This window comes from Bufo gargarizans, chromosome 7 (genome assembly GCF_014858855.1).
Source record: "Bufo gargarizans isolate SCDJY-AF-19 chromosome 7, ASM1485885v1, whole genome shotgun sequence".
Taxonomy (NCBI): Eukaryota; Metazoa; Chordata; class Amphibia; order Anura; family Bufonidae; genus Bufo; species Bufo gargarizans.
Window position 1 is genome coordinate 186,568,597 of NC_058086.1, and position 27,416 is coordinate 186,596,012.

At 47.0% G+C, this 27,416-nt stretch overlaps 1 protein-coding gene across 1 annotated transcript; it reads left to right on the forward strand.

Annotated features, from left to right (window-relative positions):
• On the forward strand, positions 1-6,885 carry PDE12 (phosphodiesterase 12). Its single transcript, XM_044301133.1, has 3 exons — positions 1-1,242; positions 3,720-3,798; positions 6,368-6,885. Exons 1-3 carry the CDS (start codon positions 70-72, stop codon positions 6,808-6,810), a joined length of 1,695 nt encoding a protein of 564 aa, XP_044157068.1. The 5' UTR covers positions 1-69; the 3' UTR covers positions 6,811-6,885.
• The last annotated feature ends 20,531 nt before the right edge of the window (positions 6,886-27,416 follow it).

Here is a 27,416-nt window from a genome sequence, read left to right on the forward strand (position 1 = left end):
GCACGTGGTGCACTCCCGCGATTGGTCAGCAGGTGGCGCTGTGGTTTGCAGCCAGCAGAGGGCGGTACAATGAGCGGCGCCTCATCGCGGCTGCTTAGCGGGGCGCTGCGCCTCTTCGGCCGGGCGGGCAGCATGGACAAGGCGGTAGTGAGGGCCGTCCCGTCCGAGGTCAAGCTCAGCATCTCCCTCACCCTGTCCGGCTCCCACCGGCAGCTGCAGAGGGACCAGACCGAGCCGCTGGGCAGAGCCCTGGCCCGAATCTCCGCCAGCGCCACCAAGACCAAGAAGCGGAAGGAGCCGCCGGCCCCGGGGCCTCCGGTGCGGCTCTTCTACCGGGGGCAGCCGGTGTCCGAGGCGGCGACCAACGCGGAGGCCTGGCAGGACGGCGCCGAGCTGCTGGTGGGGAACGTCATCTACCGGGTGGAGCGGAACCCGCCGACCTGCCACGAGCTGGACCTGCCCCGGCACGTCATGGCCGGCTTCCCGGTCTGCCCGCGTCTAAAGCTGGAGTTCTCCGATCCCGACCACTCGCTCTTCGTCTGGTACAAGCAGCAGGCCGGAGGGGAAGCCGGGGACTCTCCTGGGAGCCCTGCCCAGCCACAGTGGGTGGAGGCCGGCCATGAGCGCGTCTTCACCCCGGCTATCGGAGATATCGGTCTGCGGCTTAAAGTACGGTGCACCCCCGGAGACGGCCAGAGGTTCGGGGAGGGCCGGGAGCTGGAGGTGGAGGGCCCCGTGGAGGCCGGGCCCGGGGCCTGTACGTTCGATGGGCGGCACCTGTACACGCAGCGCCTGACCGAGGAGCCGGTGATACGGACGGTGTCCTACAACCTGCTGGCCGACGTGTACGCGCAGACCGAGCACGCCCGCACCGTGCTCTTCCCCTACTGCGCCCCCTACGCCCTGGAGCTGGAGTACCGCCACTGCCTCATCCGCAAGGAGCTGAGCGGCTACCGCGCCGACCTGCTCTGCCTGCAGGAGGTGGACCGCGCCGTCTTCTCGGACAGCCTGGCCCCGGCGCTGGAGGCCTTTGGCCTGGAAGGACTCTTCCGCCTCAAGGACAAGCAGCACGAAGGCCTGGCTACGTTCTACCGGCGCGGCCGCTTCCGCCTGTGCAGCCAGCACGACATCTTGCTGGGGGAGGCGCTGACCGGGAACCCGCTGCACGACGACATGCTCCAGCGCCTGTCCTGCTTCCCGGCCGCCAAGGAGAAGATGCTGCAGAGGTCCTCCGCCCTACAGGTAGTGAAGGGGCATGCTGGGAGCTGTAGTTCCACAGCAGGTTGATACCACGTGCTTGTAAAATTAAAGAGCAACCAATGACGTGTCAGCTTTCATCGCTGGCAGCCTAGAGGGATAAACGCAGGGATCTGATAGGTTGGCTTTTTCCCCCCCCCATAGCAACCAATCAGATTGCTGCTTCCATTTTTCAGAGGGCTGCTGGAAAATGAGAGGAGTAATATTATTGGTTGCTGTGGACACAGGCTCCACTTCCTGTGCGTTTATCCACATGAGCTGCAATTAAAGGGGAACTCCATCCGACTCCAGTTGTAATGATTTATTATGTAGCCTATCAGTAGTGACAACGAGGAGCCTTTTTTCCTTTGGCACAATTATTAATTTTTTTTGTGTGCTTTATACTCTTTCAGCAGCGGCCAAATGTGCCATTGAAGTGAACAGAAATGTGCACACCATGCAGTTTTTAAAACTGCTCCACAGCCCATTTTTTTGCAGGCATGTTAGATTTTAAAGTGGTGTTCCCTGGTTTCCGCTGGAGATGTGCCTGCTGTTGGACCACATTCATCTGACCGTGGTGCTGCTGTGCCCGTGTTGTGGAGTCTGCGAACCGCGAGTCCGCAAGAACGCTGGCATCGGCTGTGTGCACTCACATTGGTGTGCAGACCCAACCCCAAGATGCAGCGAAAAATATTCTATCTTTTGCGGTACAGACACGGAAGGGTTTCTGTGTGTTTCCACAGGCTTCCAAGTCTGTGTCTCCCCGCCGCAAAAAGGACACATTCCATCTTTCACCGTATCTTGCAGATCAGTTTGCAGTCCACAACATAAGCACAGCGGCACCACAGTGGTGTGAACGCAGCCTTATACTTATGCATAGTAAAATAGCGCTGGAGGGGTTAAATTTTTTTTAAACTCTCCTTAATCCACTTGATCGCGCAGCCCGTCATCTCATCTGTCTTCTTATTTCCTGTGTGCAGGAAAAGGACCTGTGGTGACGTCACTCCGGTCATCACATGGTCCGTCACATGATCCATCACCATGGTAAAAGATCATGTGATGACCAGAGTGACGTCACCACAGGTCCTTTTCCTGCACACAGCTAAGATGAAGACAGAAGGAGATGCCGGCTGCGCGATCAAGTGGATTAAGGTGAGTTAAATTATTGTTTATTTTTTTTAACCCCTCCAGCGCTATTTTACTATGCGTTCTGTATTCAGAATGCTATTATTTTCCCTTATAACCATGTTATAAGGGAAAATAATACAATCTACAGAACACCGATCCCAAGCCCGAACTTCTGTGAAGAAGTTTGGGTTTGGGTACCAAACATGTGCGATTTTTCTCACGCGAGTGCAAAACGCATTACAATGTTTTGCGCTCAATACCAGAATAAAACGGATCCGTTTTGATTCATCCGTTCCGTTAGGATGCGGTTGTGTGAAATCAAAACGGGGGGAAAAAAGGATCCATCACAAGTGTATTGCTGTAAAGCCGCGGCGGCAAGAAGCGTACGGCGTCATAGCAACCAATGACGCCGTGCTCTCCTGCACTCAGCAGGATGCCAGTCCGGTATCTCACGGACCGTGTTCTACTGACGTGTGAACTCAGCCTTATGCTGGTCGGGCAGGCTGTTACAGCGGCATGCTGCAGTATTTGTCCGGCTGCCTCTCTGCATGTTTGCCGTGCTGCGGCCGCATCTCCCGCCCGTCCCCATTCTAGTTAGGCTTGTCTATCCGTACTAACGCTTGCACACGTGTGCTGCCGGAAGTTTGGATCTGGCACGCTGTTCCCCTGCTGGAACAGTCTGCCGGACAGGCCTAACGCTAGTGTGAAAGAAGCCATAGCCATATACCACCGCATACTGCTGCTTCCCCCATTGACTATAATGGGATACGACTGCTTTCCGGCATAAATGCAGACTTTTGGCCGTACAAATACCATTGCATGCAGAAAGCCACTGGATCCTATTATAGTAAATGGGGATGCAGCAGTATGTGGCGGTATACGGCTACGCTGGACACAGTAACTCCAGGAGCCTGTTCCTCTGCTAGAACAGGCTACTGGATTACCTTTAGTGCAAATGTGAACATAGCCTAAGGTTGGGGCTGTACGGCCTTGTGTGTCATGTGACAGTCGCAAAAGTTACTGCACTTTCTGTCGCGTGACTATTTTAGAGCTGTGAAATCCTAGAAAAGCTGCATGCAACTTGTATGGTGCTCTATGATGACAGTCACTGGCAAGCTGCGACCAAAAATCCAACAGTGTTGGATGATTTGTGACGGTCACAGTTGCGACATTTCACCCTTCCAAAAGGGCATTCGCCTGACCAATACCTACCATGTCTGGACAATTTTACTGGGCCCAAAAGCTGCCTCTTGCTTGGATAGTGATGATTTAGCATGTTATTGTTACTTTTTTTTTTTTTTTTTTTTTTTTTTTTCCAGCATTTTAATATTTCTCTATGTGATCTGTTCTCCTAGGTGTCTGTCCTGGAGTCCACGGCTGATCCTCCCAGAAAAATATGTGTGGCCAACACCCATCTTTACTTCCACCCAAAAGGTGATTGACTGAGCGCTTCTCCAGACGATGCTGTCCTTAAAGGGGTTGTCCGAGTTATGTTATTATGCTAATCTGCTGCGGGGCTGGTAAAATGCTGAAATAACTTGCCTCGCCTTCAGCTCCTCCAATGCAGCGCTGCTGCTCCGTCCTCTTCCACCAGACATCAGCCAGTGACCTATTGTTGTGGCTGCAGAGGAGACCTCCTGTATACTGCTGCAGCCAGTCAGTGGCCTCAGTGGTGTACAGCCCAAGGCTAAATAATATGTCATCTATTGCTGCACCTGGCACCGCTTATCTCTGGAGAGGCTGAGGCTGTGCATTACTGGGCAGAATGTAAATTAACCTTTAGACCCATTCACTTGGCGGGTTTTACAGCGTGATTTTAGTGCAGACCCGCTGGCAGCCGCGTCCTTTCTGCCTCGCATTCATTTCAATGGGAGGTAGGACTGAGGACTACGGAGCGGTGGCGAGAACAAACATGTCCCTTCTCAGCGCGGTGCTATAAGCTGCTGCTCCGCGATCCTCAGTTATGTCTCCTGTTGAAATGTATAAGAGGCAGAAAGGACACGGCCGGTGTGGCTGTCTGCACCAAAATTCCGCGGTAAAACCCGCCATGTTAACGTGCCTTTAGTGAAAAATCCATTGGAATGATTTGTGGTGAATTTATAAAGAGGTGCAGAGCTGTTAATAAATTTGCCGCATATTCGGCCTGCGCATGTACAACTTTATGGCCCCTTTCACACGAGCGAGTTTTCCGCGCGGGTGCAATGCGTGACGTGAACGCATAGCACCCGCACTGAATCCTGACCCATTCATTTCAATGGGTCTGTGTACATGAGCGTTGTTTTTCACGCATCGGTTCTGCGTTGCGTGAAAATCGCAGCATGTTCTATATTCTGCGTTCCGGATGCAATGCGTTTTTCACGCAGCCCCATTCACTTCTATGGGGCCAGGGCTGCGTGAAAAACGCATTGCATCCGGAAGGAAGTGCGATGCGTTTTTCACTGATGGTTGCTAGGAGATGTTGTTTGTAAACCTTCAGGTTTTTTTTATCACGCGCGTGAAAAACGCATTGCACCCGCGCGGAAAAAACTGAATGCAATTGCAGACAAAACTGACTGAACTTGCTTGCAAAATAGTGCGAGTTTCACTGAACGCATCCGGACCTAATCCGTCACGCTCGTGTGAAAGAGGCCTATATCAAACTGAAATCCCAGGTTGTCCGGTCTACAGATATTGATGTCCTATCCTTAGGATCTGATCTGTGGGGGGTACGACCTCCCGGAACCCTCACCTATCAGTTGCTTTGGTCGGGCAGCCATGGCACCGCACTCTGTACTTTCCAGCCCATGGCCACGGAGCTTCATACACTGTAGTACCTGGTGCCGTGGCTGTCAGAAACAGCTGATCGGTGGGGGTGTTGGGACCCCACAGGATCTGATATCGATGTACTATTCTGAGAATAGGTCGTCAACACCTGTAGCCCAAGCAACCCCTTAAGCCTTAGTCACACATCTGTGACAAGATAGTCAGTAGTTCATCCTTGAAGGATCCGTGTTTGGTCGGTTTCTGTTTTTTGTCATCCGTATTCCACGGACATGGCTAGGCTGTAAATTTAATTTCCAGAACCTCTACCAGTAGTAGAACATGGATGCCATCAGTGTTGTCAGTGGTTTTTCGGGGACCCATAGATTTCAATCGGCATAGTTGAGCTGATTCATGGACCAAAATAATGCACGTCTCCGTGTTTTTTTTCTCTAACCCAGGTTTAGTCGAGAATCACGGATGTGTAAATAAACGCGTTAAAATCAATGGGTACATGTGCTGTCCCTGGAGAACATGGACACCACACATCCGTAAATCATTGAGAACTTGTCAATTAGACTTGTGAACAAGGCCTTAAAGGGGTATTTCCATCTTAAACATTGGGGGTGTATCGCTAGGATACTATACTTAGAACGGAGCCCGCAAAGTGCCAGAGGGCGCACCGTGCATGCGTGGCCACCCTCCATTCATTCCCCTCAATAGCCAAGCAGGGCACTCTATTTTTGGAAGACCCATTGAAATGAATGGGAAGAGCCCCACGCAAACAAGGCCACCGCTCTGTTCACTTCTATGGGGGTTTACGGAAATAGCCAAGCCAGCACTTGGCTATTTTTGGCACTCCCATAGGAGTGAATGGAGGGTGGCCGCAGGTGCGCCCTGCGACTTCATACCAAGTATAGATCTGGATCCCAGAGGTGGTGAACCTGTACCTATCGGACATTGCAATATGCCTCAAGTCTAAGATGGAAATACCCCTTTAAGCTATGGATAAATATGTTGGAATGATGATGTCAGCACCCTTCCACTAAGCCCCTCCCACTTTCTTTTTCTTTAAGTGCCATGAACGGCACTAACTCTCTAAAAGTAAAAAAAAAAATTGTACAACTTAGTGCCAAAATGTGTGACGCTTCTTAACACCAGAAAACGGATGTACAGACCATGATAAATTTCCTCGTGGTCAGATATTATTATTATTATTATTTATTTATTTTAAATCAGAATGCCCTCGTTTCTGTCTTTACAGGTGGCAACATCCGGTTACTTCAGATAGCTGTTGCCTTATCTCACATCCGACATGTGGCATACGAACTCTACCCTGGCATTCCCATCATATTCTGTGGAGATTTTAATAGCACCCCTTCCACTGGTATGTACAGTTTCATAAGAGATGGGACCATCGCTGAGGACCATGAAGACTGGACATCGAATGGAGATGAGGAACGCTGCAACATGTCCCTTAGCCACCCTCTGAAACTAAAGAGCGCCAGCGGGGAGCCTGCCTACACCAATTATGTGGGTGGCTTCCATGGCTGCTTAGATTATATATTCATTGACTCTGAAAGTTTAGATGTGGAACAAGTGATTCCTATGCCAAGTCATGAAGAAGTCACCAGCCACCAGGCTCTGCCTAGCGTTTCACACCCGTCTGACCATATAGCTCTTATATGTGACCTAAGGTGGAAGTAAGCTCCATCCATGATTACATGTCATATTTTATGCTGCTGATACTAACACTGTTCTCCATAAAATGTCTTCAGCATTGCTATGGGTCTTCTTTCTACAGTAAAGTATCCTAAACCGATGCCTAAGCTGCGGTAGGTCATGAATGAGCTAATGTGACGGCTGGCTGCTTCCCATTAAAAGAGCAGGGCAGACGTGGCCAGCAACCAGTTTGTGGAACCCCAACCGCCTCCATAATAGACAACGTTATGTCCCTGAATGTCTATTTCTCTCAAGCGATTTGTGGTCTCCTTGCCTGGTTGCGCATTATGGAGATCTCAGATGCTCCCCCTTGGTGCTGCACACTACATTCACTGGCCCACGTTTACTGATGTGACTGCACCTAGATTTTGGAGCATCTGCTCCTGCCCCATGTCTGTGGAATAATATGCACCAAATTCGTGCCACAATTCTGTAAAATTCTGTCTCAAACTAAGCCAACTAATAAGTGGCATCAAGTTACAGAAAAGTGTCCATCCCTGCACCAGAGTTATCATCCAGTCTGAGCCCCTGTGATGGATGTGGTGCAGGTCTAGACCGTTTGTCTAAGGGCTCTTTCACACTTGTGTTATTGTCTTCCGGCATAGAGTTCCGTCGTCGGGGCTCTATGCCGGAAGAATCCTGATGAGTTTTATCCTAATGCATTCTGAATGGAGTGAAATCCGTTCAGGATGCATCAGGATGTCTTCAGTTCCGGAACGGAACGTGTTTTGGCCGGAGAAAATACCGCAGCATGCTGCGCTTTTTGCTCCGGCCAAAAATCCTGAAGACTTGCCGAAAGGCCGGATCCGGAATTAATGCCCATTGAAAGGCATTGATCCGGCCTTAAGCTAAACGGCGTTTCGGCGCATTGCCGGATACGACGTTTAGCTTTTTCTCAATGGTTACCATGGCTGCCGGGACGCTAAAGTCCTGGCAGCCATGGTAAAGTGTAGTGGGGAGCGGGGGAGCAGCATACGTACCGTCCGTGCGGCTCCCGGGGCGCTCCAGAGTGACGTCAGGGCGCCCCAAGCGCATTGATCACGTGATCGCATGGCACGTCATCCATGCGCATGGGGCGCTCTGACGTCATTCTGGAGCGCCCCGGGAGCCGCGCGGACTGTAAGTATGTTGCTCCCCCACTCCTACTATGGCAACCAGGACTTTAATAGCGTCCTGGCTGCCATAGTAACACTGAAAGCATTTTGAAGACGGATCCGTCTTCAAATGCTTTCAGTACACTTGCGTTTTTCCGGATCCGGCGTGTAATTCCGGCAAGTGGAGTACACGCCGGATCCGGACAACGCAAGTGTGAAAGAGCCCTAAGGACTCATGCACACGAGTGGGAAAAAAAAATGGCCATTAAAAACAGTCACCCTGTCAGTTCTTTTTAATGGCCATTTTCCATCAGTCTGTGCATCCATTTTTAACAGCCATGTATCATTGGGTTTTTAGTGCCCTGAGTAGATACATACTCAAGCCACATTATTAGGACCACCAGCTAATATCCAGAGCAACGGCCGTGTGCAGCACAGACAGCAGCTAGACAGGCTGGGAGTGTTTCCATAAGGTCCGGGTAGGTGGTCACAGGTATCTGCATCTCACAGCTGCTGGAGGGTGTGTGGGGCAGGATCCACAGAGCGAATACGATCATCGAGGTGGTCCCTCATATGCTCAAGCTGGGGTGAATTAGGGGCCAGGGTAATACTTGGAAGTCTTGGTCTTGCTCTTCCAACCAACGTCAGACATTTCTAGCCATGTGACATCTCATTGTCTTTTGCTGTAGGATCCCTTTCACACCAGGGAAGACAATCAGCATGTATAGGTGCAGTGTCGGACTGGGTTACCTAGGACCCACCAGTAAAATTTATTTTGGGGGCCCACCATACGGATACATTCAAATATAATAAATAATCTAACAAGTTTTTTATATGAACATAGGCTGGTTGAGGTGCTGTACATTGAATATATGTATGAAATCCAGTAAGTCTACTGTGTTATATGCCACTTGTGCAGGGGGTGGGAGAATTGGGGCCCACTTTGCTCAGGGGCCCACCGGGGGTTTCCCCTGTACCCCTGTGGGCCAGTCCGAGCCTGTATAGGTGTACGTCAGGCATGCTCAACCTGCGGCCCTCCATCTGTTGTAAAACTACAATGCCCTGCTGTAGGCTGTTCAGGCATGCAGGGAGTTGTAGTTTTGCAACAGCTGGAGGGCCGCAGGTTGAGCATGCCTGGTGTATGTGATCTGCAAGGATGTAATCATACCCAAATCAGTTGAGCGTGCTTTCCACATGGATCAGTGGGCACAAAGAATGCCACAACAACATTCCCCAGACCATAACACTGCCACCACCAGCGTCTGCTCTCCTAGCAGGGGTTGCAGGATATTTCTTCTCTGATGTTTCTCGCCAATGTCCATCCTTCTGACTCATCAGAGAAGACGACCCTTTGCCAATCAGCGAAAGTCTGATTCCAATACCGCAGTGAAAATTGAAGCTTTTTTCTGCCGATGCAGCTTCGTTAGCAGAAGTGCGGTGACCATTTGTCTGCTAGGATTGCAGAGCCCCATAGGCAGGAGGGTTTGCTGAACGGTGGTCAGCCGCTCCCCGGCTGTTTTGCCACTGCTTGGTCTTGTCAATCAGAAGCCAAGGAGAGGCTGTGGCAAAAAGCGGAGCTAGGGTGCAGTAAGAGCAATGGTGATGCCTTTATTGCACCAAATGCCAAATTTTTATATGAAGAAAAAGTATAACTGGAACGGAGCCTTAGATCAACAAAAGAAAAACAGTGTTTTAATCAGGTGAACCACAGCTATGCGTCTATGCAAACAGATAGGGAGGTCACGGGTGGTTCCCTTTAAGACTACATGGGCTGTAGACACAACGGACAGGAGATGACCCCATTGTAGTATATGGGGGAGTTTTCTAGGCATAGGACCTGTGCTGAGGTCAGGAGGGAGCTGATAAGCTGCGATATCACCTATTGTGAATGGTGGATCATGTGTTATCTATACAGAGGTGTTACTTGTAATTCTGCTTGTGGTGATAATGAGACGTTACCTGTACAGAACAGAAAATCTTGATTTATGGCACTCCCATAGTTTGAAATTTTTTGTATTATATATATATATTGACATGGACAAATTAACGAAAACTTCCCAAAAATTTAAAAAAAAAAAAGTTTTACATAAAAGCGTGATTTAAACAATACATCATTTTCAACGGATTTTGTGAAGCCCATTTTCTCCTTGACATTACAATGGGAAATCATAATCCACATCAAACTACGTGAAGCTAACCTTACACAGGCGCTCATTTCAGGGTGTATTTTTCCACCAGGTGTGAACTCCTCCTCAGAGGTTTGATGATGGATTTCTCAGTCAAGGAATTTCCCTCCAGGTCTATGTCTAGGTCTTTAACAGGGAAGAAAAAGCCATTTCAGATCAGCAATTTTCCCGTAGTGCCATTTGTACCTGTACGGTCTGTCGCCTGAAGACTGATTGCTCCAAATTCGTATTTGACTGGGAAGGGTTGCTAGAGAGGCCATACAATGCCATGTAACCCACTCTATGCCTGGGTACAGCCAGGGGTACACCACCAAGGAGGCTCAGACAGGGGCATAAGGGGGGGGGGGGCAGCGGAAGGGCCATGGGCATTGAGCGCTTTCATTGTGGCAAAGGGGTTAGGTTAAGAAATTGGCATGGGGGGCGTTTCAGTTTTCACCTCAGGCAGCAGAAAGGTTAGGTGCACCCTGAGTACAGCAAAAGTCCATCAGGGACTGACTGCGTAGATCAGGGGTAGGCAACCTACGGCACTCCATCTGTTGTGAAACTACAACTCCCAGTATGCATACTTCCTCTACTCTTCTCAGAATTCTCATAGAAATGAATGGCACGAAGGTTGCTGACCCCTGGCGTAGATAATCGCGTCCATGCAGCTTTTCTCTCCCAATGTCTGTCACCTATTTGTGGACATGTGACTCTGGCATTGAAGAACACTTTATAGCGGGGAGTTTATGAATACTGGCGTTTCGGACACCAGCAAACCCTGCTGGCATACGGTACTAGGAAGCTGGTGTAGATTTTTGGTCTAATGTGCGCCAGTTTTGCAGCACGTTACACAGATCTGTCCTCGGGCCTGTCTCTTCCAACCCACTTTTTGTAATAGTGGTGAAGGAGGTGGAAATAAGGAAAGCCCAAATTTTTCACACAAAATGGCACTTGCACCAAAAAATTCAAACTTTTGTATGCCACTTTTCTGGTGTACATACTTGACACATCGCCCCCCATGTATTTTCTATACGGTGTGTTGCTTAATAGCTCTAACGGAATCCACCTTCCCATCTTGTTAAATACTGCTTCTCTCCTTCCCCCATGCTTTACAGTGCACCACTGTCTGCATGAAGGTTGATTTCTATTACAATAAGGCCCCTTTCACACGAGCGTGACGGATTAGGTCCGGATGCGTTCAGTGAAACTCGCACCATTTTGCAAGCGAGTTCAGTCAGTTTTGTCTGCGAGTGCGTTCAGTTTTTTCCGCGCGGGTGCAATGTGCTTTGATGCGTTTTTCACGCGCGTGATAAAAAAACAACATCTAGCAACCATCAGTGAAAAACGCACTGCATCCGCACCTGCTTCCGGATGCAAAGCGTTTTTTCACTGAAGCCCCATTCACTTCTATGGGTCCAGGGCTGCGTGAAAAACACAGAATATAGAATATGCTGCGTTTTTCACGCAACGCAGAACTGATGCGTGAAAAAAAAATGCTCCTGTACACAGACCTATTGAAATGAATGGGTCAGGATTCAGTGCGGGTGCTATGTATTTACATCACGCATTGCACCCGCGTGGAAAACTCACTCGTGTGAAAGGGGCCTACGGGTAGAGTGATTCAGGTAATACCACACGCTATAGGTCAACCAATTAAGATCCTGTAAGTGAATCGTTATTATGGTGCCCATACGGTCCCTCTCATTTAGTATATTTTTTTTTTTTCACTGATTCATTAAAGGGATTCTGTCACCTCTCCTAAGCCAAAAAACGATTTTAAAGCAGCCATGCAGCACAGCTTACCTGGATTAGGCTGTGCTCTTTTATCTTGAAATCCGTCCAGCAGTTACTGCAAAAAACGACTTTGATTGATATGTAAATGTGTCCTGAAGGTGCCCAGAGGGGCGTTTTTTTCTTCTTAGAGAGCCCAGTACCGCCCCTCTTTCAGTGCCCAGCCCGCCTTCCTTGTACTGTCTAACCGCCGCCTCCAGCCTGCCACAGCCTCCCCTCCCCCTCCCTCACGCCGAATGAACTCTCACACAGGCGCAGTACCCACTGAGGGCTGCGCCTGTGCGATCATCAGGAGACTGAGGGCGGCAGCTTCATCCTCGTCACTGGGCATGCGCCGAGCCCAGTGACGTCCGATGTTCGCTCTTTCCCTCAGTCAGCCTGGTAGGAAGCGCAGAGGATTGCCGATCGGCTAAATACAATACAGCTTTACTTAATATAATAATACCTAATTCGCCCCAACAAATACTGATTTCTTTCCTGAAGGGAAATCCTCGGCAATCCTCTGCGCTTCCTACCAGGCTGACTGAGGGAAAGAGCGAACATCGGACGTCACTGGGCTCGGCGCATGCCCAGTGACGAAGATGAAGCTGCCGCCCTCAGTCTCCTGATGATCGCACAGGCGCAGCCCTCAGTGGGTACTGCGCCTGTGCGAGAGTTCGTTCGGCGTGAGGGAGGGGGAGGAGAGGGAGGGGAGGCTGTGGCAGAGGCGGTTAGACAGTACAAGGAAGGCGGGCTGGGCACTGAAAGAGGGGCGGTACTGGGCTCACTAGGAAGAAAAAAACGCCCCTCTGGGCACCTTCAGGACACATTTCCTTATCAATCAAAGTCGTTTTTTGCAGTAACTGCTGGACGGATTTCAAGATAAAAGAGCACAGCCTAATCCAGGTAAGCTGTGCTTCATGGCCGCTTTAAAATCGTTTTTTGGCTGAGGGGAGGTGACAGAATCCCTTTAAGGGAAAAAATATTGGTTTACACTTACCGGCAATCTGTTTTCCATGAGCCCATGACAGGAACTTCTATTGAAAAGAGCAGCTCCCTCAGATTGCATCCGCTAATAGCAAAAACACCATCCTACTATGTCACATTATTCCTCCCTCTATTCTTCTTTGTTCTCATCTTTTATGGCTGTTGTTTTGGTCACTTTTGCATTTCGTCATTGCTCTCATTCCTAGAGGTAGCATGAGGCGGTGCCTACAACCCACAGAAGTTGCTCAGGTAGTGCTGCTCATCCAGGATTGCAGATTAATGCGAGCTATGGCAAGAAGGTTCGCTGTGTCTGTCAGCACAGTGTCCAGAGCATGGAGCAGATACCAGGAGACGTGGAGGGGGCCTTAGGAGGGCAACAACCCAGCAGCAGGACCGCTACCTCCTCCTTTGTGCAAGGAGGAACCGTGCCAGAGCCCTGCAAAATGCCCTCCAGCAGGCCACTCATATCCATTTTTCTGCTCAAACTGTCAGAAACAGACTCCATGAGGGCCCGACGTCCACAAGTCAGTGTTGAGCTTACAGCCCAACGCCGTGCAGGGCGATTGGCATTTGCCAGAAAACACCAAGATTGGCAGATTTGACACGGATGAGAGCAGGTTTGCATGGAGCACATGTGACAGAAATCACAGAATTATGGAAATTCCTCGGAGAACGTTCTGCCTGCAACATCCTCCAGCATGACCAGTTTTGGCAGTGGGTAAAAAATGGTGTGGGGAGGCATTTTTTGAAGGGCCGCACAGCCCTCTGTGTGCTAGCCAGCGGTACTCTGACTGCCATTAGGTACTGGGATGAGATCCTCAGAACCATTGTGAGACCATATGCAGGTGCAGTGGGCCCTGGGTTCCTTCTGATGCATGACAATGCTAGGCCTCATGTGGCTGAAGTGCGTCAGCAGTGCATGATGAAGACATTGATGCTATGGACTAGCCTGCCCGTTCCCCAGACCTAAATCCAATCAAGCACATGTGGGACATCATGTCTTGTTCCATCCACCAACGCCACGTTGCAACACAGACTGTCCAGGAGCTGACTGATGCTTTAATCTAGGTCTGGGAGGAGATCCCTCAGGAGAACATCCGCCGCCTCATCAGGAGCATGCCCAGGCGTTATAGGGAGGTCATACAGGCACATGGAGGCCACATTTCCTTGTCTTGAGCCATTTCCACTGAAGTTGGATCAGCCTGAAATTTGATTTTCCACTTTGATTTTGAATATCATTCCAAAGCCAGACCTCCATGGGATATTAATTTTGATTTACATTGATCATTTTTATGTTCTCAACACATTCCACTATGTAATGAATACAGCTTTGCAACTGGAATATTTCATTCATGGAGATCTAGGATGTGGTATTTTAGTGTTCCCTTTATTTTTTTTCGAGCAGTGTATATACATATACAGTTGTGTTCAAAATAATAGCAGTGTGTTTAACCCCATCAGGGCCCTGCCATTTTTCACCTTAACCACCTCCCGACCGCGCCGATGCGTCCGGGAGGTGGTTGATTTGTTCCTCCTGGACGCATCGGCGCGTCATCTTGCGAGACGCGAGATTTCGTCACAGCCGGCCCGCGCATGCGCATCGCGGGCCGGCATTTCGTAGCAAAGTATTTCATCAGCAACCTGCCGGCCACGATCATTGGCTGGCAGGTTGCTGATTTTTTAAAAAACCAATCAGCAGCCAGATAACCCATCATATTAGTAAATATGATGGGGTTATATGGCTGCTGTGCTCCTCTGCTCCTTCTTTTGGTCGGTTGGTTCCAGCAGAGGAGCACACATCACTGTGAGTACCCACTACACCACACTTAGCCCCCAGATCACCCCTATTAACCCTTTGATCGCCCCTGTCAATCACTAGTGAAAGGAAAAAAGTGATCAGTGCAAACTGTCACTTTTTTTTTCCACTGGTATTAACCGTTAGGTTTTAGGTATAGTTTAGGCCCCTTGGTTAGGTAGTTTAGGGATCAGTTAGCGCCCAGCCCACCGCACCGCAGTCCGTTATTCGCTGATTAGCGTATCGCTAATCAGCATTTGTACTTTTATAGTATCTGGAAGTGATCAAAACTGATCACGGTCAGATCTATAATAGTACTAGTGTCACTTTAGTTCGCCCTCCACCCAAAACGCAGTGTTTGCCCGATCAGGCCTGATCGGTCGCCCACACGTGCGTTCGCCCACGCCCACGCCCGCCCCACCGCAGTGACAAAAAAAAATTTTTTTTTGGATCGCTGCACATTCACTTTACACGCACTGCGGCGATAAAAAAAATCAGTTTTGATATTTTTTATCAACCGCAGCGGCCTCCGGTACTTCGCTAGCCTCCCATTTGTAAGACAGGCTTGCTTTTTTTTTCTTGGGTAGTCTCAGGGAATACCCCTAAATTTAGTTGCCCACATGTCAAACAGGGGGTATTCTTCTGAAGAGCCCTACAGGCTTCTGACCCAGTCGGATGAGGAGTGGGAACCCTCATCTGATGAATCCAGCGGGTCAGAATACGAACCTGTAGAAAGCAGTGGCTCTCTGACCCAAAGTTCGGACGAGGAGGCTGAGGTCCCTGATAGCACCAGGCGTACCCGGCCCCGTGTCGCTAGACCGCAGGTTGCGCAGGATCCGCTTCAAGAGCAGCAGAGTGGGGCTGGTGCTGTCGGATTACGTGGTGAGGCATACACCAGCAGAGCAGCCCTCCCTGGACCTAGTACCAGCACTGCCGTAGAACATGGTGAAGTAGCGAGCACCAGAAGGGCAGTTGAAGCTGGTACGGTGGCACGTGCAGTAGTGACCCCGTCGCAGCCACCGCAAAGACGTGCCCGTAGAGCCCCTAGAATCCCAGAGGTGCTGGCAAACCCTGATTGGCAGTCCCCAACTTCAGCCGCACCTGTAGTTCCCCCTTTCATCGCCCAGTCTGGAGTTCGGGTTGAGACAGCTCAGATCGGTTCGGCCCTGGGATTTTTTGAGCTGTTCTTGACTGCGGAGCTCTTAGACTTAGTTGTGGCAGAGACAAACCGGTATGCCACACAATTTTTTAACCGCTAACCCGGGAAGCTTTTATGCCCAGCCTTTCCGGTGGAAACCAGTCCAAGTTTCCGAAATTAAAACTTTTTTGGGCCTCCTCCTCAACATGGGTCTAACTAAAAAGCATGAATTGCGGTCATATTGGTCCACAAACCCAATTCATCACATGCCCATGTTCTCTGCTGCTATGTCCAGGACACGATTTGAGACCATCCTGCGTTTCCTGCACTTTAGTGATAACAGCACCTCCCGTCCCAGAGGCCACCCTGCTTTTGACCGGCTCCACAAAATTCGGCCCCTCATAGACCATTTCAACCTCAAATTTGCAGATATGTATACCCCAGAGCAAAACATCTGCGTAGACGAGTCCCTGATACATTTTACCGGGCGCCTTGGCTTCAAACAATACATCCCAAGCAAGCGCGCCCGGTATGGGGTCAAATTGTATAAGCTCTGTGAAAGGGCCACAGGCTATACACACAAATTTCGTGTCTATGAGGGAAAAGATCAGACCCTGGAGCCGGTCGGTTGCCCTGACTACCTGGGGAGCAGTGGGAAGACAGTTTGGGACTTGGTGTCACCCTTATTCGGCAAGGGGTACCATCTTTATGTGGACAATTTTTACACAAGTGTGGCCCTCTTTAGGCATTTGTTTCTAGAACGGATTGGCGCCTGTGGTACCGCGCGAACTAGTCGCGCGGGCTTCCCCCAACGGCTCGTTAGCACCCGTCTTGCAAGGGGGCAGAGGGCCGCACTGTGTAACGAAGAACTGCTCGCGGTGAAATGGAGAGACAAGCGTGACGTTTACATGCTCTCCTCCATTCACGCAGACACGACAATCCAAATTGAGCGAGCAACCCGTGTCATTTAAAAGCCCCTCTCAGTCCACGACTATAACCTTCACATGGGAGGGGTGGACTTCAATGACCAGATGTTGTCTCCGTATTTAGTTTCCCGCAGAACCAGACGCTGGTATAAGAAGGTGTCTGTATATTTAATTCAATTGGCTCTGTATAATAGTTTTGTTCTCTACAGTAAGGCTGGGAGAACTGGATCCTTCCTCAAATTTCAGGAAGAGATCATCGAGAACCTCCTGTACCCAGGAGGTTCCGTGGCCCCATCCACCAGTGTAGTTAGCCGTCTACACGAGCGACATTTCCCCAATGTCGTTGCTGGTACCTCAACCCACCCGTCACCCCGAAAAAGATGTCGTGTCTGTAGCAGGAGTGGAATAAGGCGTGACACCCGCTATTTCTGTCCTGACTGTCCTGACCACCCTGCCCTATGCTTAGGGGAGTGTTTCCGGAAGTACCACACACAGGTACACCTAGCATAGGGATCATCTCACCAGGACAGGCACACAGGGCTATTAGGGCCCATTCACTCACTGCTGCTGCAAACGTCTCCTTTCACCTGGGACAAAGTGCATAACGCACTTCGCCACATCTTTGGGCGATTTGCGCTTTGCACATTGACCCATGGGGAAGGAGAGGTTTGTTCTATAAAGGTAAAAAAAAAAAAAAAAAAAAAAACACCAGTAAGCAAACACGTTAATGTTTAGTTCAAAAAGTTAAAGTTTACATGTTCTGTTCCAAAGTTAATAAAATTATTGCGTTGCGGCCTGTTTTTTTCTTTTTTTTTTTTTTCTTTTTTTACCTTCCAGGTGGACCAACCGATCGACTAGCTGCAGCACTGATGTGCATTCTGACAGAAGCATTGCGCTGCTGTCAGATTACACGCAAGTCGGTGTATGCGGCGCTGCAAGACGGGATTTCTCCTCTGCAGTAACAGATACGTTTGCCAAGGCATACGAGCTGAGGAGGCGGCGTTCCTATGCTTTGGCAAACACTTTATATATATATAAAAAAAAAAAAAATCCCGGCAATGATTTATTCATCCACATCGATTGATGTGAATGGAGAAATCTGGTTTGCCAGGGCATACGAGCTAAGTGGGTATGGATGTAGGGCGGAGCTCCTATGTCCTGGCAGACGCCTTTCCCCTCCTTTTTTTTTTTTGGCAGAGATTTTTCCATCCACATTGATCGATGCGAATGAAGAAATCTGTGCCGTTCATTTTTTTCTTTCAGCCCAGAGGCTGAACGGAAAAAAAAATCTCATTACCCGTATGCTCAATATAAGGAGAATAGCAGAAACTCCTAATGCTGGCCATACATGTAATGATTGCGGAGACCCTCAAATGCCAGGGCAGTACAAACACCCCACAACTGACCCCATTTTGGAAAGAAGACACCCCAAGGTATTTGCTGAGGGGCATATTGAGTCCATGAAAGATTAAAATTTTTGTCCTAAGTTAGCGGAAAGTGAGACTTTGTGAGAAAAAAACAAAAAAAAATCAATTTCCGCTAACTTATGCGAAATTTTTTTTTCCGATGAACTTGCCAGGCCCCTCATTGGATACCTTGGGGTGTCTTCTTTCCAAAGTGGGGTCACATGTGGGGTATTTATACTGCCCTGGCTTTTTAGGGGCCCTAAAGCGTGAGAAGAAGTCTGGGATCCAAATGTCTAAAAATGCCCTCCTAAAAGGAATTTGGGCACCTTTGCGCATCTAGGCTGCAAAAAAGTGTCACACATCTGGTATCGCCGTACTCAGGAGAAGTTGGGGAATGTGTTTTGGGGTGTCATTTTACATATACCCATGCTGGGTGAGATAAACATCTTGGTCAAATGCCAACTTTGTATAAAAAAATTGGAAAAGTTGTCTTTTGCCAGGATATTTCTCTCACCCAGCATGGGTATATGTAAAATGACACCCCAAAACACATTCCCCAACTTCTTCTGAGTACGGCGATACCAGATGTGTGACACTTTTTTGCTGCCAAGGTGGGCAAAGGGGCACATATTCCAAAGTGCACCTTTCGGATTTCGCAGGCCATTTTTTACACATTTTGATTGCAAAGTACTTCTCACACATTTGGGCCCCTAAATTGCCAGGGCAGTATAACTACGCCACAAGTGACCCCATTTTGGAAAGAAGACACCCCAAGGTATTCCGTGAGGGGCATGGCGAGTTCCTAGAATTTTTTATTTTTTGTTGCAAGTTAGTGGAATATGAGACTTTGTAAGGAAAAAAGAGAAAGAAAAAAAAATCATCATTTTCCGCTAACTTGTGACCAAAAAAATAAAACTCTAGGAACTCGCTGTGCCCCTCACGGCATACCTTGGGGTGTCTTCTTTCCAAAATGGGGTCACTTGTGGGGTAGTTATACTGCCCTGGCAATTTAGGGGCCCAAATGTGTAAGAAGTACCTTGCAATCAAAATGTGTAAAAAATGGCCTGCGAAATCCGAAAGGTGCACTTTGGAATATGTGCCCCTTTGCCCACCTTGTAAGGCAAAAAAGTGTGACACATCTGGTATCGCCGTACTCAGGAGAAGTTGGGGAATGTGTTTTGGGGTGTCATTTTACATATACCCATGCTGGGTGAGAAAAATATCTTGGTCAAATGCCAACTTTGTATAAAAAAAATGGGAAAAGTTGTCTTTTGACAAGATATTTCTCTCACCCAGCATGGGTATATGTAAAATGACACCCCAAAACACATTCCCCAACTTCTCCTGAGTACGGCGATACCAGATGTGTGACACTTTTTTGCTGCCAAGGTGGGCAAAGGGGCACATATTCCAAAGTGCACCTTTCGGATTTCACCGGTCATTTTTTACACATTTTGATTGCAAAGTACTTCTCACACATTTGGGCCCCTAAATTGCCAGGGCAGTATAACTACCCCACAAGTGACCCCATTTTGGAAAGAAGACACCCCAAGGTATTCCGTGAGGGGCATGGTGAGTTCCTAGAATTTTTTATTTTTTGTCGCAAGTTAGTGGAATATGAGACTTTGTAAGAAAAAAATAAAAATAAAAAATCATCATCATTTTCCGCTAACTTGTGACAAAAAATAAAAAGTTCTATGAACTCACTATGCCCATCAGCGAATACCTTAGGGTGTCTACTTTCCGAAATGGGGTCATTTGTGGGGTTTTTCTACTGTTTGGGCATTGTAGAACCTCAGGAATCATGACAGGTGCTCAGAAAATCAGAGCTGTTTCAAAAAGCGGAAATTCAGATTTTTGTACCATAGTGTGTAAACGCTATAACTTTTACCCAAACCATTTTTTTTTTTGCCCAAACATTTTTTTTTATCAAAGACATGTAGAACAATAAATTTGGCGAAAAATTTATATATGGATGTCGGTTTTTTTTGCCAAATTTTACAGCTGAAAGTGAAAAATGTCATTTTTTTGCAAAAAAATCGTTACATTTTGATTAATAACAAAAAAAGTAAAAATGTCAGCAGCAATAAAATACCACCAAATGAAAGCTCTATTAGTGAGAAGAAAAGGAGGTAAAATTCATTTGGGTGGTAAGTTGCATGACCGAGCGATAAACGGTGAAAGGAGTGTAGTGCCGAAGTGTAAAAAGTGCTCTGGTCATGAAGGGGGTTTCAGCTAGCGGGGCTGAAGTGGTTAAAGGGGTATTCCCATCTCATTGATTATAGTTTATACAAATATTGTTGTGCCAGTAATCATTTTTCTCATTATGTTATTACAAAAATTCATACCGTTCTTCATAAATTTACATGCTTCCTCCCTCATTGTTTAGTTCAGTTTCCCATGGATACAGCCTCCTTTTGCCTACCGCATCCATGGTCTGCGCTTGCGCAGAAGAACTCCGGCGTTCCAGTGGCAAGCGCGAACGAGCACAGCTCCGGGCGGCCGCGCATGCGCAGCTCTATTCTAAACGCGGCACAAATAATATAGATTAGCGCATGCGCGGCCGCCCAAACAGTTAGGAGAGAACGGTGTAGAATTAGCGGAGGAGGAGGGGAGCTGTCCGGGCTTTCAGCGGTCAGCAGTGCAGCCCGGATCTCAGTGAATGGTGACGAGATTGGGGCTGCGCTGCTGTGTATAACTTCAGGATGGCCAAGTGGAACCCCATGCCAGGACCGCTGTATGGAAGGGGGAGCTCCCTCCCCCATCGGGCGCTGCGCTGCTGTGTCAGCCCCGCTGGTTACCATGGCAATCGGACGCCTTCACAGCCATGGTATATCTAAGCCTGATCAGGCTCCTGCTAAAGGCAGGAGCCTTACCAGGCTAAGTGTAATGGAAAATACACTGCAGTACACTATAGAGGCATCAGACTCAATGGATCTTCAAGAATCAAGTGGGTCTGAGTCAAAAAAGTGTAAGAAAAAAAAGAACATTTTCCTATATACGCACTTTTATAATTCAGTAAAAATTAAGAAAATAAAATACCCTAAACATGTTTGGAATTGCCACGTCCGTAACGACCGGCTCTATAGAAATGTCACATGACCTAACCCCTCAGGTGAACACTGTAAAAAAATAAAAACAGTGCCAAAAAATACATTTTTTTGCCTGTCTATTTTGTCTAAAAAGTGCAACACCAAGCGATCAAATGGGCGTATGCCTCCTAAAATAGTACCAATCAAACAGTCACCTCATCCCGCAAAAAATGAGCCCCTACCTAAGACAATCAGCCAAAAAATAAAAAAGCTATGGCTACTAAATAATACTAAAAAAAGCTATGGGCTGCTGTATAGGAGTAGGCAGACCGACGCGCTCTTTTCTGAGGTAATAAATTGCCATAGAAGCCAAGAGGAAGCTTTTTTGGCCTCCATCAGGTGAATACAGGCCTATGGCTACATACGCCAACTGCGTCCACTGACTTCAGTGTGAACGCAGGTCTATCAACACTGGTGCATGGTACAGAGCAGCGCTTCATAAATACAGCATTTTGTCCAGAAAATTGACAGATATGCCCCGTTATTTTTCAGTTATTTGGGTAAAAGGGCATGAATAAGGGTAGGTTCACACAGAGATTTTTGGAGGAGGTTTTGAGGCGAATTTTCCTGCAGTTTTTTCATTCAAAACCAGAAGTGGGTTCGAAAGGAATCGGAAAAGATCCTTCTGGATTCACTTCTGCCGTTGGCTGAAAAATCTGAAGGGAAATCTGCCTCAAAACCTGCTTCAAAAAACCTCAGTGTGAACCTACCCTTAGGGCTCATGCACAAGAAAGTATTTTTTGTCTGTGTCCGTTCCATATAATTTTTTTTCGCCCGTATATGGAACCATATATATATATATACACTCACCTAAAGAATTATTAGGAACACCTGTTCTATTTCTCATTAATGTGATTATCTAGTCAACCAATCACATGGCAGTTGCTCCAATGCATGTAGGGTTGTGGTCCTGGTCAAGACAATCTCCTGAACTCCAAACTGAATGTCAGAATGGGAAAGAAAGGTGATTTAAGCAATTTTGAGCGTGGCATGGTTGTTGGTGTCAGACGGGCCGGTCTGAGTATTTCACAATCTGCTCAGTTACTGGGATTTTCACGCACAACCATTTCTAGGGTTTACAAAGAATGGTGTGAAAAGGGAAAAACATACAGTATGTGTCAGTCCTGTGGGCGAGAATGCCTTGTTGATGCTAGAGGTCAGAGGAGAATGGGCCGACTGATTCAAGCTGATAGAAGAGCCACGTTGACTGAAATAACCACTCGTTACAACCGAGGTATGCAGCAAAGCATTTGTGAAGCCACAACACGCACAACCTTGAGGCGGATGGGCTACAACAGCAGAAGACCCCACCGGGTACCACTCCTCTCCACTACAAATAGGAAAAAGAGGCTACAATTTGCACGAGCTCACCAAAATTGGACTGTTTAAGACTGGAAAAATGTTACCTGGTCTGATGAGTCTCGATTTCTGTTGAGACATTCAAATGGTAGAGTCCGAATTTGGCGTAAACAGAATGAGAACATGTATCCATCATGCCTTGTTACCATTGTGCAGGCTGGTGGTGGTGGTGTAATGGTGTGGGGGATGTTTTCTGGGAACACTTTAGGCCCCTTAGTGCCAATTGGCCATCGTTGAAATGCCACGGGCTACCTGAGCATTGTTTCTGACCATGTCCATCCCTTCATGACCACCATGTACCCATCCTCTGATGGCTACTTCCAGCAGGATAATGCACCATGTCACAAAGCTCGAATCATTTCAAATTGGTTTCTTGAACATGACAATGAGTTCACTGTACTAAAATGGCCCCCACAGTCACCAGATCTCAACCCAATAGAGCATCTTTGGGATGGGGTGGAACGGGAGCTTCGTGCCCTGGATGTGCATCCCTCAAATCTCCATCAACTGCAAGATGCTATCCTATCAATATGGGCCAACATTTCTAAAGAATGCTATCAGCACCTTGTGGAATCAATGCCACGTAGAATTAAGGCAGTTCTGAAGGCAAAAGGGGGTCCAACACCGTATTAGTATGGTGTTCCTAATAATTCTTTAGGTGAGTGTATATATATATATATAAGAGCTGTATCTGAAGCTGTTCTGCCAGAGTGCTAGTGGGGGAGGGAAAGACAGATGTAGCAGAGCTGTATCTGAAGCTGTTCTGCCACAGTGCTAGAGGGTACTGGCGAATATAGATGTAGAAGGGCTGTATAGGAAGTAGTTCTGCCACAGTGCTAGAGGGTAATGGCAAAGACAGATGTAGCAGAGCTGTATAGGAAGTAGTTCTGCCACAGTGCTAGAGGGTAATGGCGAAGACAGATGTAGCAGAGCTGTATAGGAAGTAGTTCTGCCACAGTGCTAGAGGGTAATGGCGAAGACAGATGTAGCAGAGCTGTATCTGAAGCTGTTCTGCAACAGAACTAGAGGGTACTGGCGGAGACTGTGGCAGAACTACTTCCTATACAGCTCGTCTACATCTATATTCGCCAGTACCCTCTAGCACTGTGGCAGAACAGCTTCAGATACAGCTCTGCTACATCTGTCTTCCCCTCCCCCACTAGCACTCTGACAGAACAGCTTCAGATACAGCTCTGATATATATATATATATAGTTCCATATACGGGCGAAAAAAAATTATATGGAACGGACACGGACAAAAAAATACTTTCTTGTGCATGAGCCCTAAGGGTAGGTTTTTTGAAGCTCTATATTACACTTTTTGTGAGGCAAGGTAACAAGAAATAGCTGTTTTGGGACAGTTTTTATTATCATGTGGTATTTTTATAGAGCAGGTTGTTACGGACGCGACAATACCAAATATGACAGCATTTTCGAAAAACAAATATTTCTTAGTGTCTCCACATTCTGAAAGCCGTAGTTTTATTTATTTTTTGGGCGACTGTCTTGTGTAGGGGCTCATTTTTTGGGGATGAGATGACGGTTTGATTGGTACTATTATAGGGTGCATATGACTTTTTGATCGCTTGCTATTACACTTTTTGTGATGTAAGGTGACAAAAAATTTTTTTTTAAACATTTTTTTTTTTACGGTATTCACCTGAGGGGTTAGAGCAGGTTTTTACGGACATGGCGATACCTAATATGTTTTTTTTATTTATGTAAGTTTTACACAATGATTTCATTTTTGAAACAAAAAAAAATCATGTTTTAGTGTCTCTAGAGTCTGAGAGCCATAGTTTTTTCAGTTTTTGGGCAATTATCTTAGGTAAGGTACCATTTTTGCGGGATGAGATGACAGTTTGATTGGCACTATTTTGGGGTGCGTAGGACTTTTTGATCGCTTGCTATTACACTTTTTGTGATGTAAGGTGACAAAAAAATAGCTTTTTTTTACACTGTTTTTATAGAATTTTTTTTACGGTGTTTACCTGAGGGATTAGGTCATGTGATATTTTTATAGCAGGTTCTACTTGCTGCTCGGCTCACTCCCGGGGTGTCAGTGTGTACGTTCATAGAGGTGCGGACTATATTCTAATCGCTAACAGAATTGACAAAGGGGGCAGATTCGTTTTTTCTGTATTGCCGCCTAAAAGGCGCGGTTTGTATAGTGGCGTTTGTGTATGTTCCGCCCCCTTTTTCTATCTCTGTTTTGTCACACTAGGCGGACTTTATTGGCTCCAGCGCAAGGTGCCCGGTCTTAGTAACAGGGGACTTTAATGATGTCATGAACTTAGAGGAAGATAGATACTCTAAGGAACACGTATACAAAGCAAAAAAAGACAAGCCAACATTGCTAAGTAAGGTTTGTCAGTAAATGGCATTGACAGACATTTGGCGATATGCAGGGTGGGCCATTTATATGGATACACCTTAATAAAATGGGAATGGTTGGTGATATTAACTTCCCGTTTGTGGCACATTAGTATATGTGAGGGGGGAAACTTTTCAAGATGGGTGGTGACCATGGTGGCCATTTTGAAGTTGGCCATTTTGAATCCAACTTTTGTTTTTTCAATAGGAAGAGGGTCATGTGACACATCAAACTTATTGGGAATTTAACAAGAAAAACAATGGTGTGCTTGGTTTTAACCTAACTTTATTCTTTCATGAGTTATTTACAAGTTTCTGACCACTTATAAAATGTGTTCAATGTGCTGCCCATTGTGTTGGATTGTCAATGCAACCCTCTTCTCCCACTCTTCACACACTGATAGCAACACCGCAGGAGTAATGCTAGCACAGGCTTCCAGTATCCGTAGTTTCAGGTGCTGCACATCTCGTATTTGAAGGCAATTGTCTATGCTATGAAGATACGAGATGTGCAGCACCTGAAACTACGGATACTGGAAGCCTGTGCTAGCATTTCTCCTGCGGTGTTGCTATCAGTGTGTGAAGAGTGGGAGAAGAGGGTTGCATTGACAATCCAACACAATGGGCAGCACATTGAACACATTTTATTAGTGGTCAGAAACTTGTAAATAACTCATGAAAATAAAGTTATGTTAAAACCAAGCACACCATTGTTTTTCTTGTGAAATTCCCAATAAGTTTGATGTGTCACATGACCCTCTTCCTATTGAAAAAACAAAAGTTGGATTTAAAATGTCTGACTTCAAAATGGCCGCCATGGTCACCACCCATCTTAAAAAAGTTTCCCCCCTCACATAGACTAATGTGCCACAAACAGGAAGTTAATATCACCAACCATTCCCATTTTATTAAGGTGTATCCATATAAATGGCCCACCCTGTATACATGGGGGAAGAAGAGTATTCTCTTGTTTTAGTCGGGCAAATACGGTTATGTCCAGAATAGACCTTGCCCTAGCTAATTCTGATTTATTAAACTGTATAATAAAAATGAAATACATACGATATCTGACCATTCTCCTACCGTAGTAACGATTAAAATGGGATGTATGGAGAAGAAAACTAGAATTATCAGATTAAATCCCCACTGGATGAAATTGGTTAAGGATCAGGAAAATATAACTAAGGAGATCCGGGAATTCTGGCTGTTGAACGCTCCATCAGCACCCATTCATATTGTATGGGATTCTTTTAAAGCTTTTCTCCATGGAGTTTATATAGCCAGAGTTAACGGGGGAAAAAAAAAATATTAATATGCAGCGAAATAATTGGCTTTAAAAACAAGGGTTCAGTCCTTATTGGGAGCGATAGCTAATAAACCAAACTCAGCGATACAGAGTGGAGTACAAGAATTATCTAATGCAGGCATGCTCAACCTGCGGCCCTCCAGCTGTTGCAAAACTACAACTCCCATCATTTCCTGACAGCCTACAGCTATCATCCTACAGAAAGGCATCATGGGAGTTGTAGTTTTACAACAGCTGGAGGGCCGCAGGTTGAGCATGCCTGATCTAATGGAAAAAGCACAACATAGGATCTTCTTTACAGGAGCTAAATACTTTTCTCAAGCCGGGAAACCCAGAAACCTGTTGTCATCTTTGATCCAAAATCTAAAAAATATTAATAGGATAAAAAATATTAGATTGGAAAATGGGGCTTTTACTACGCGTCCGGAGGAGATTGAGCGAGAGTTCGTTGAGTATTATAAAACCTTATATACAAGTAACAAAAACCATCAGTGTGGAGAAGCTGAAAAGTTCCTGGAAAATTAACCTCCCTAAATTATCAGAACAGGAATGTAAAAGACTAAACGGACCTATAGATTTAAAATAAATATTTGAGGCGGTTCGGACTATTCGAGGAAATTCATCTACGGGGACTGATGGGCTTCCGGTTTGAAATTTATCGTCAACATGGAGAGACAATTTTGCCAATGCTATTACAGGTATTAAATAACACGTACCAGACTGGTGAACTCCCTCCATCTTTATCTGAAGCCCGTGATTACGCTTATCTTAAAAAAGGGTAAGACTGAAAGAGAGATTGGTGCGCATCGCCCAATTTCTCTGTTAAATACAGATGATAAAATCTGTGCAAAGATACTAGCTAATAGACTAAATGGCGTTATTGATAGGTTAATCCACCCAGACCAGACGGGGTTTATACCCAAAAGATTGGTGCAGTCTAGCATGCATATAGCCTTCTTGAACCTGCCGTTTGAGGAGGGGGGAGGTTCCCGCTACATCCTGTCTCTAGACGCCGAGAAGGCCTTTGACAGGGTGGAGTGGGAATATTTATGGCAAGTAATGCACAAGATGAATTTGGGCCAATACTTTATCAAGTGGGTCCAGATCCTGTATCATCACCCCAAAGCCAGAATTAATATCAATGGCGTATGGTCTGAGCAAATAGAGTTGTGCAGA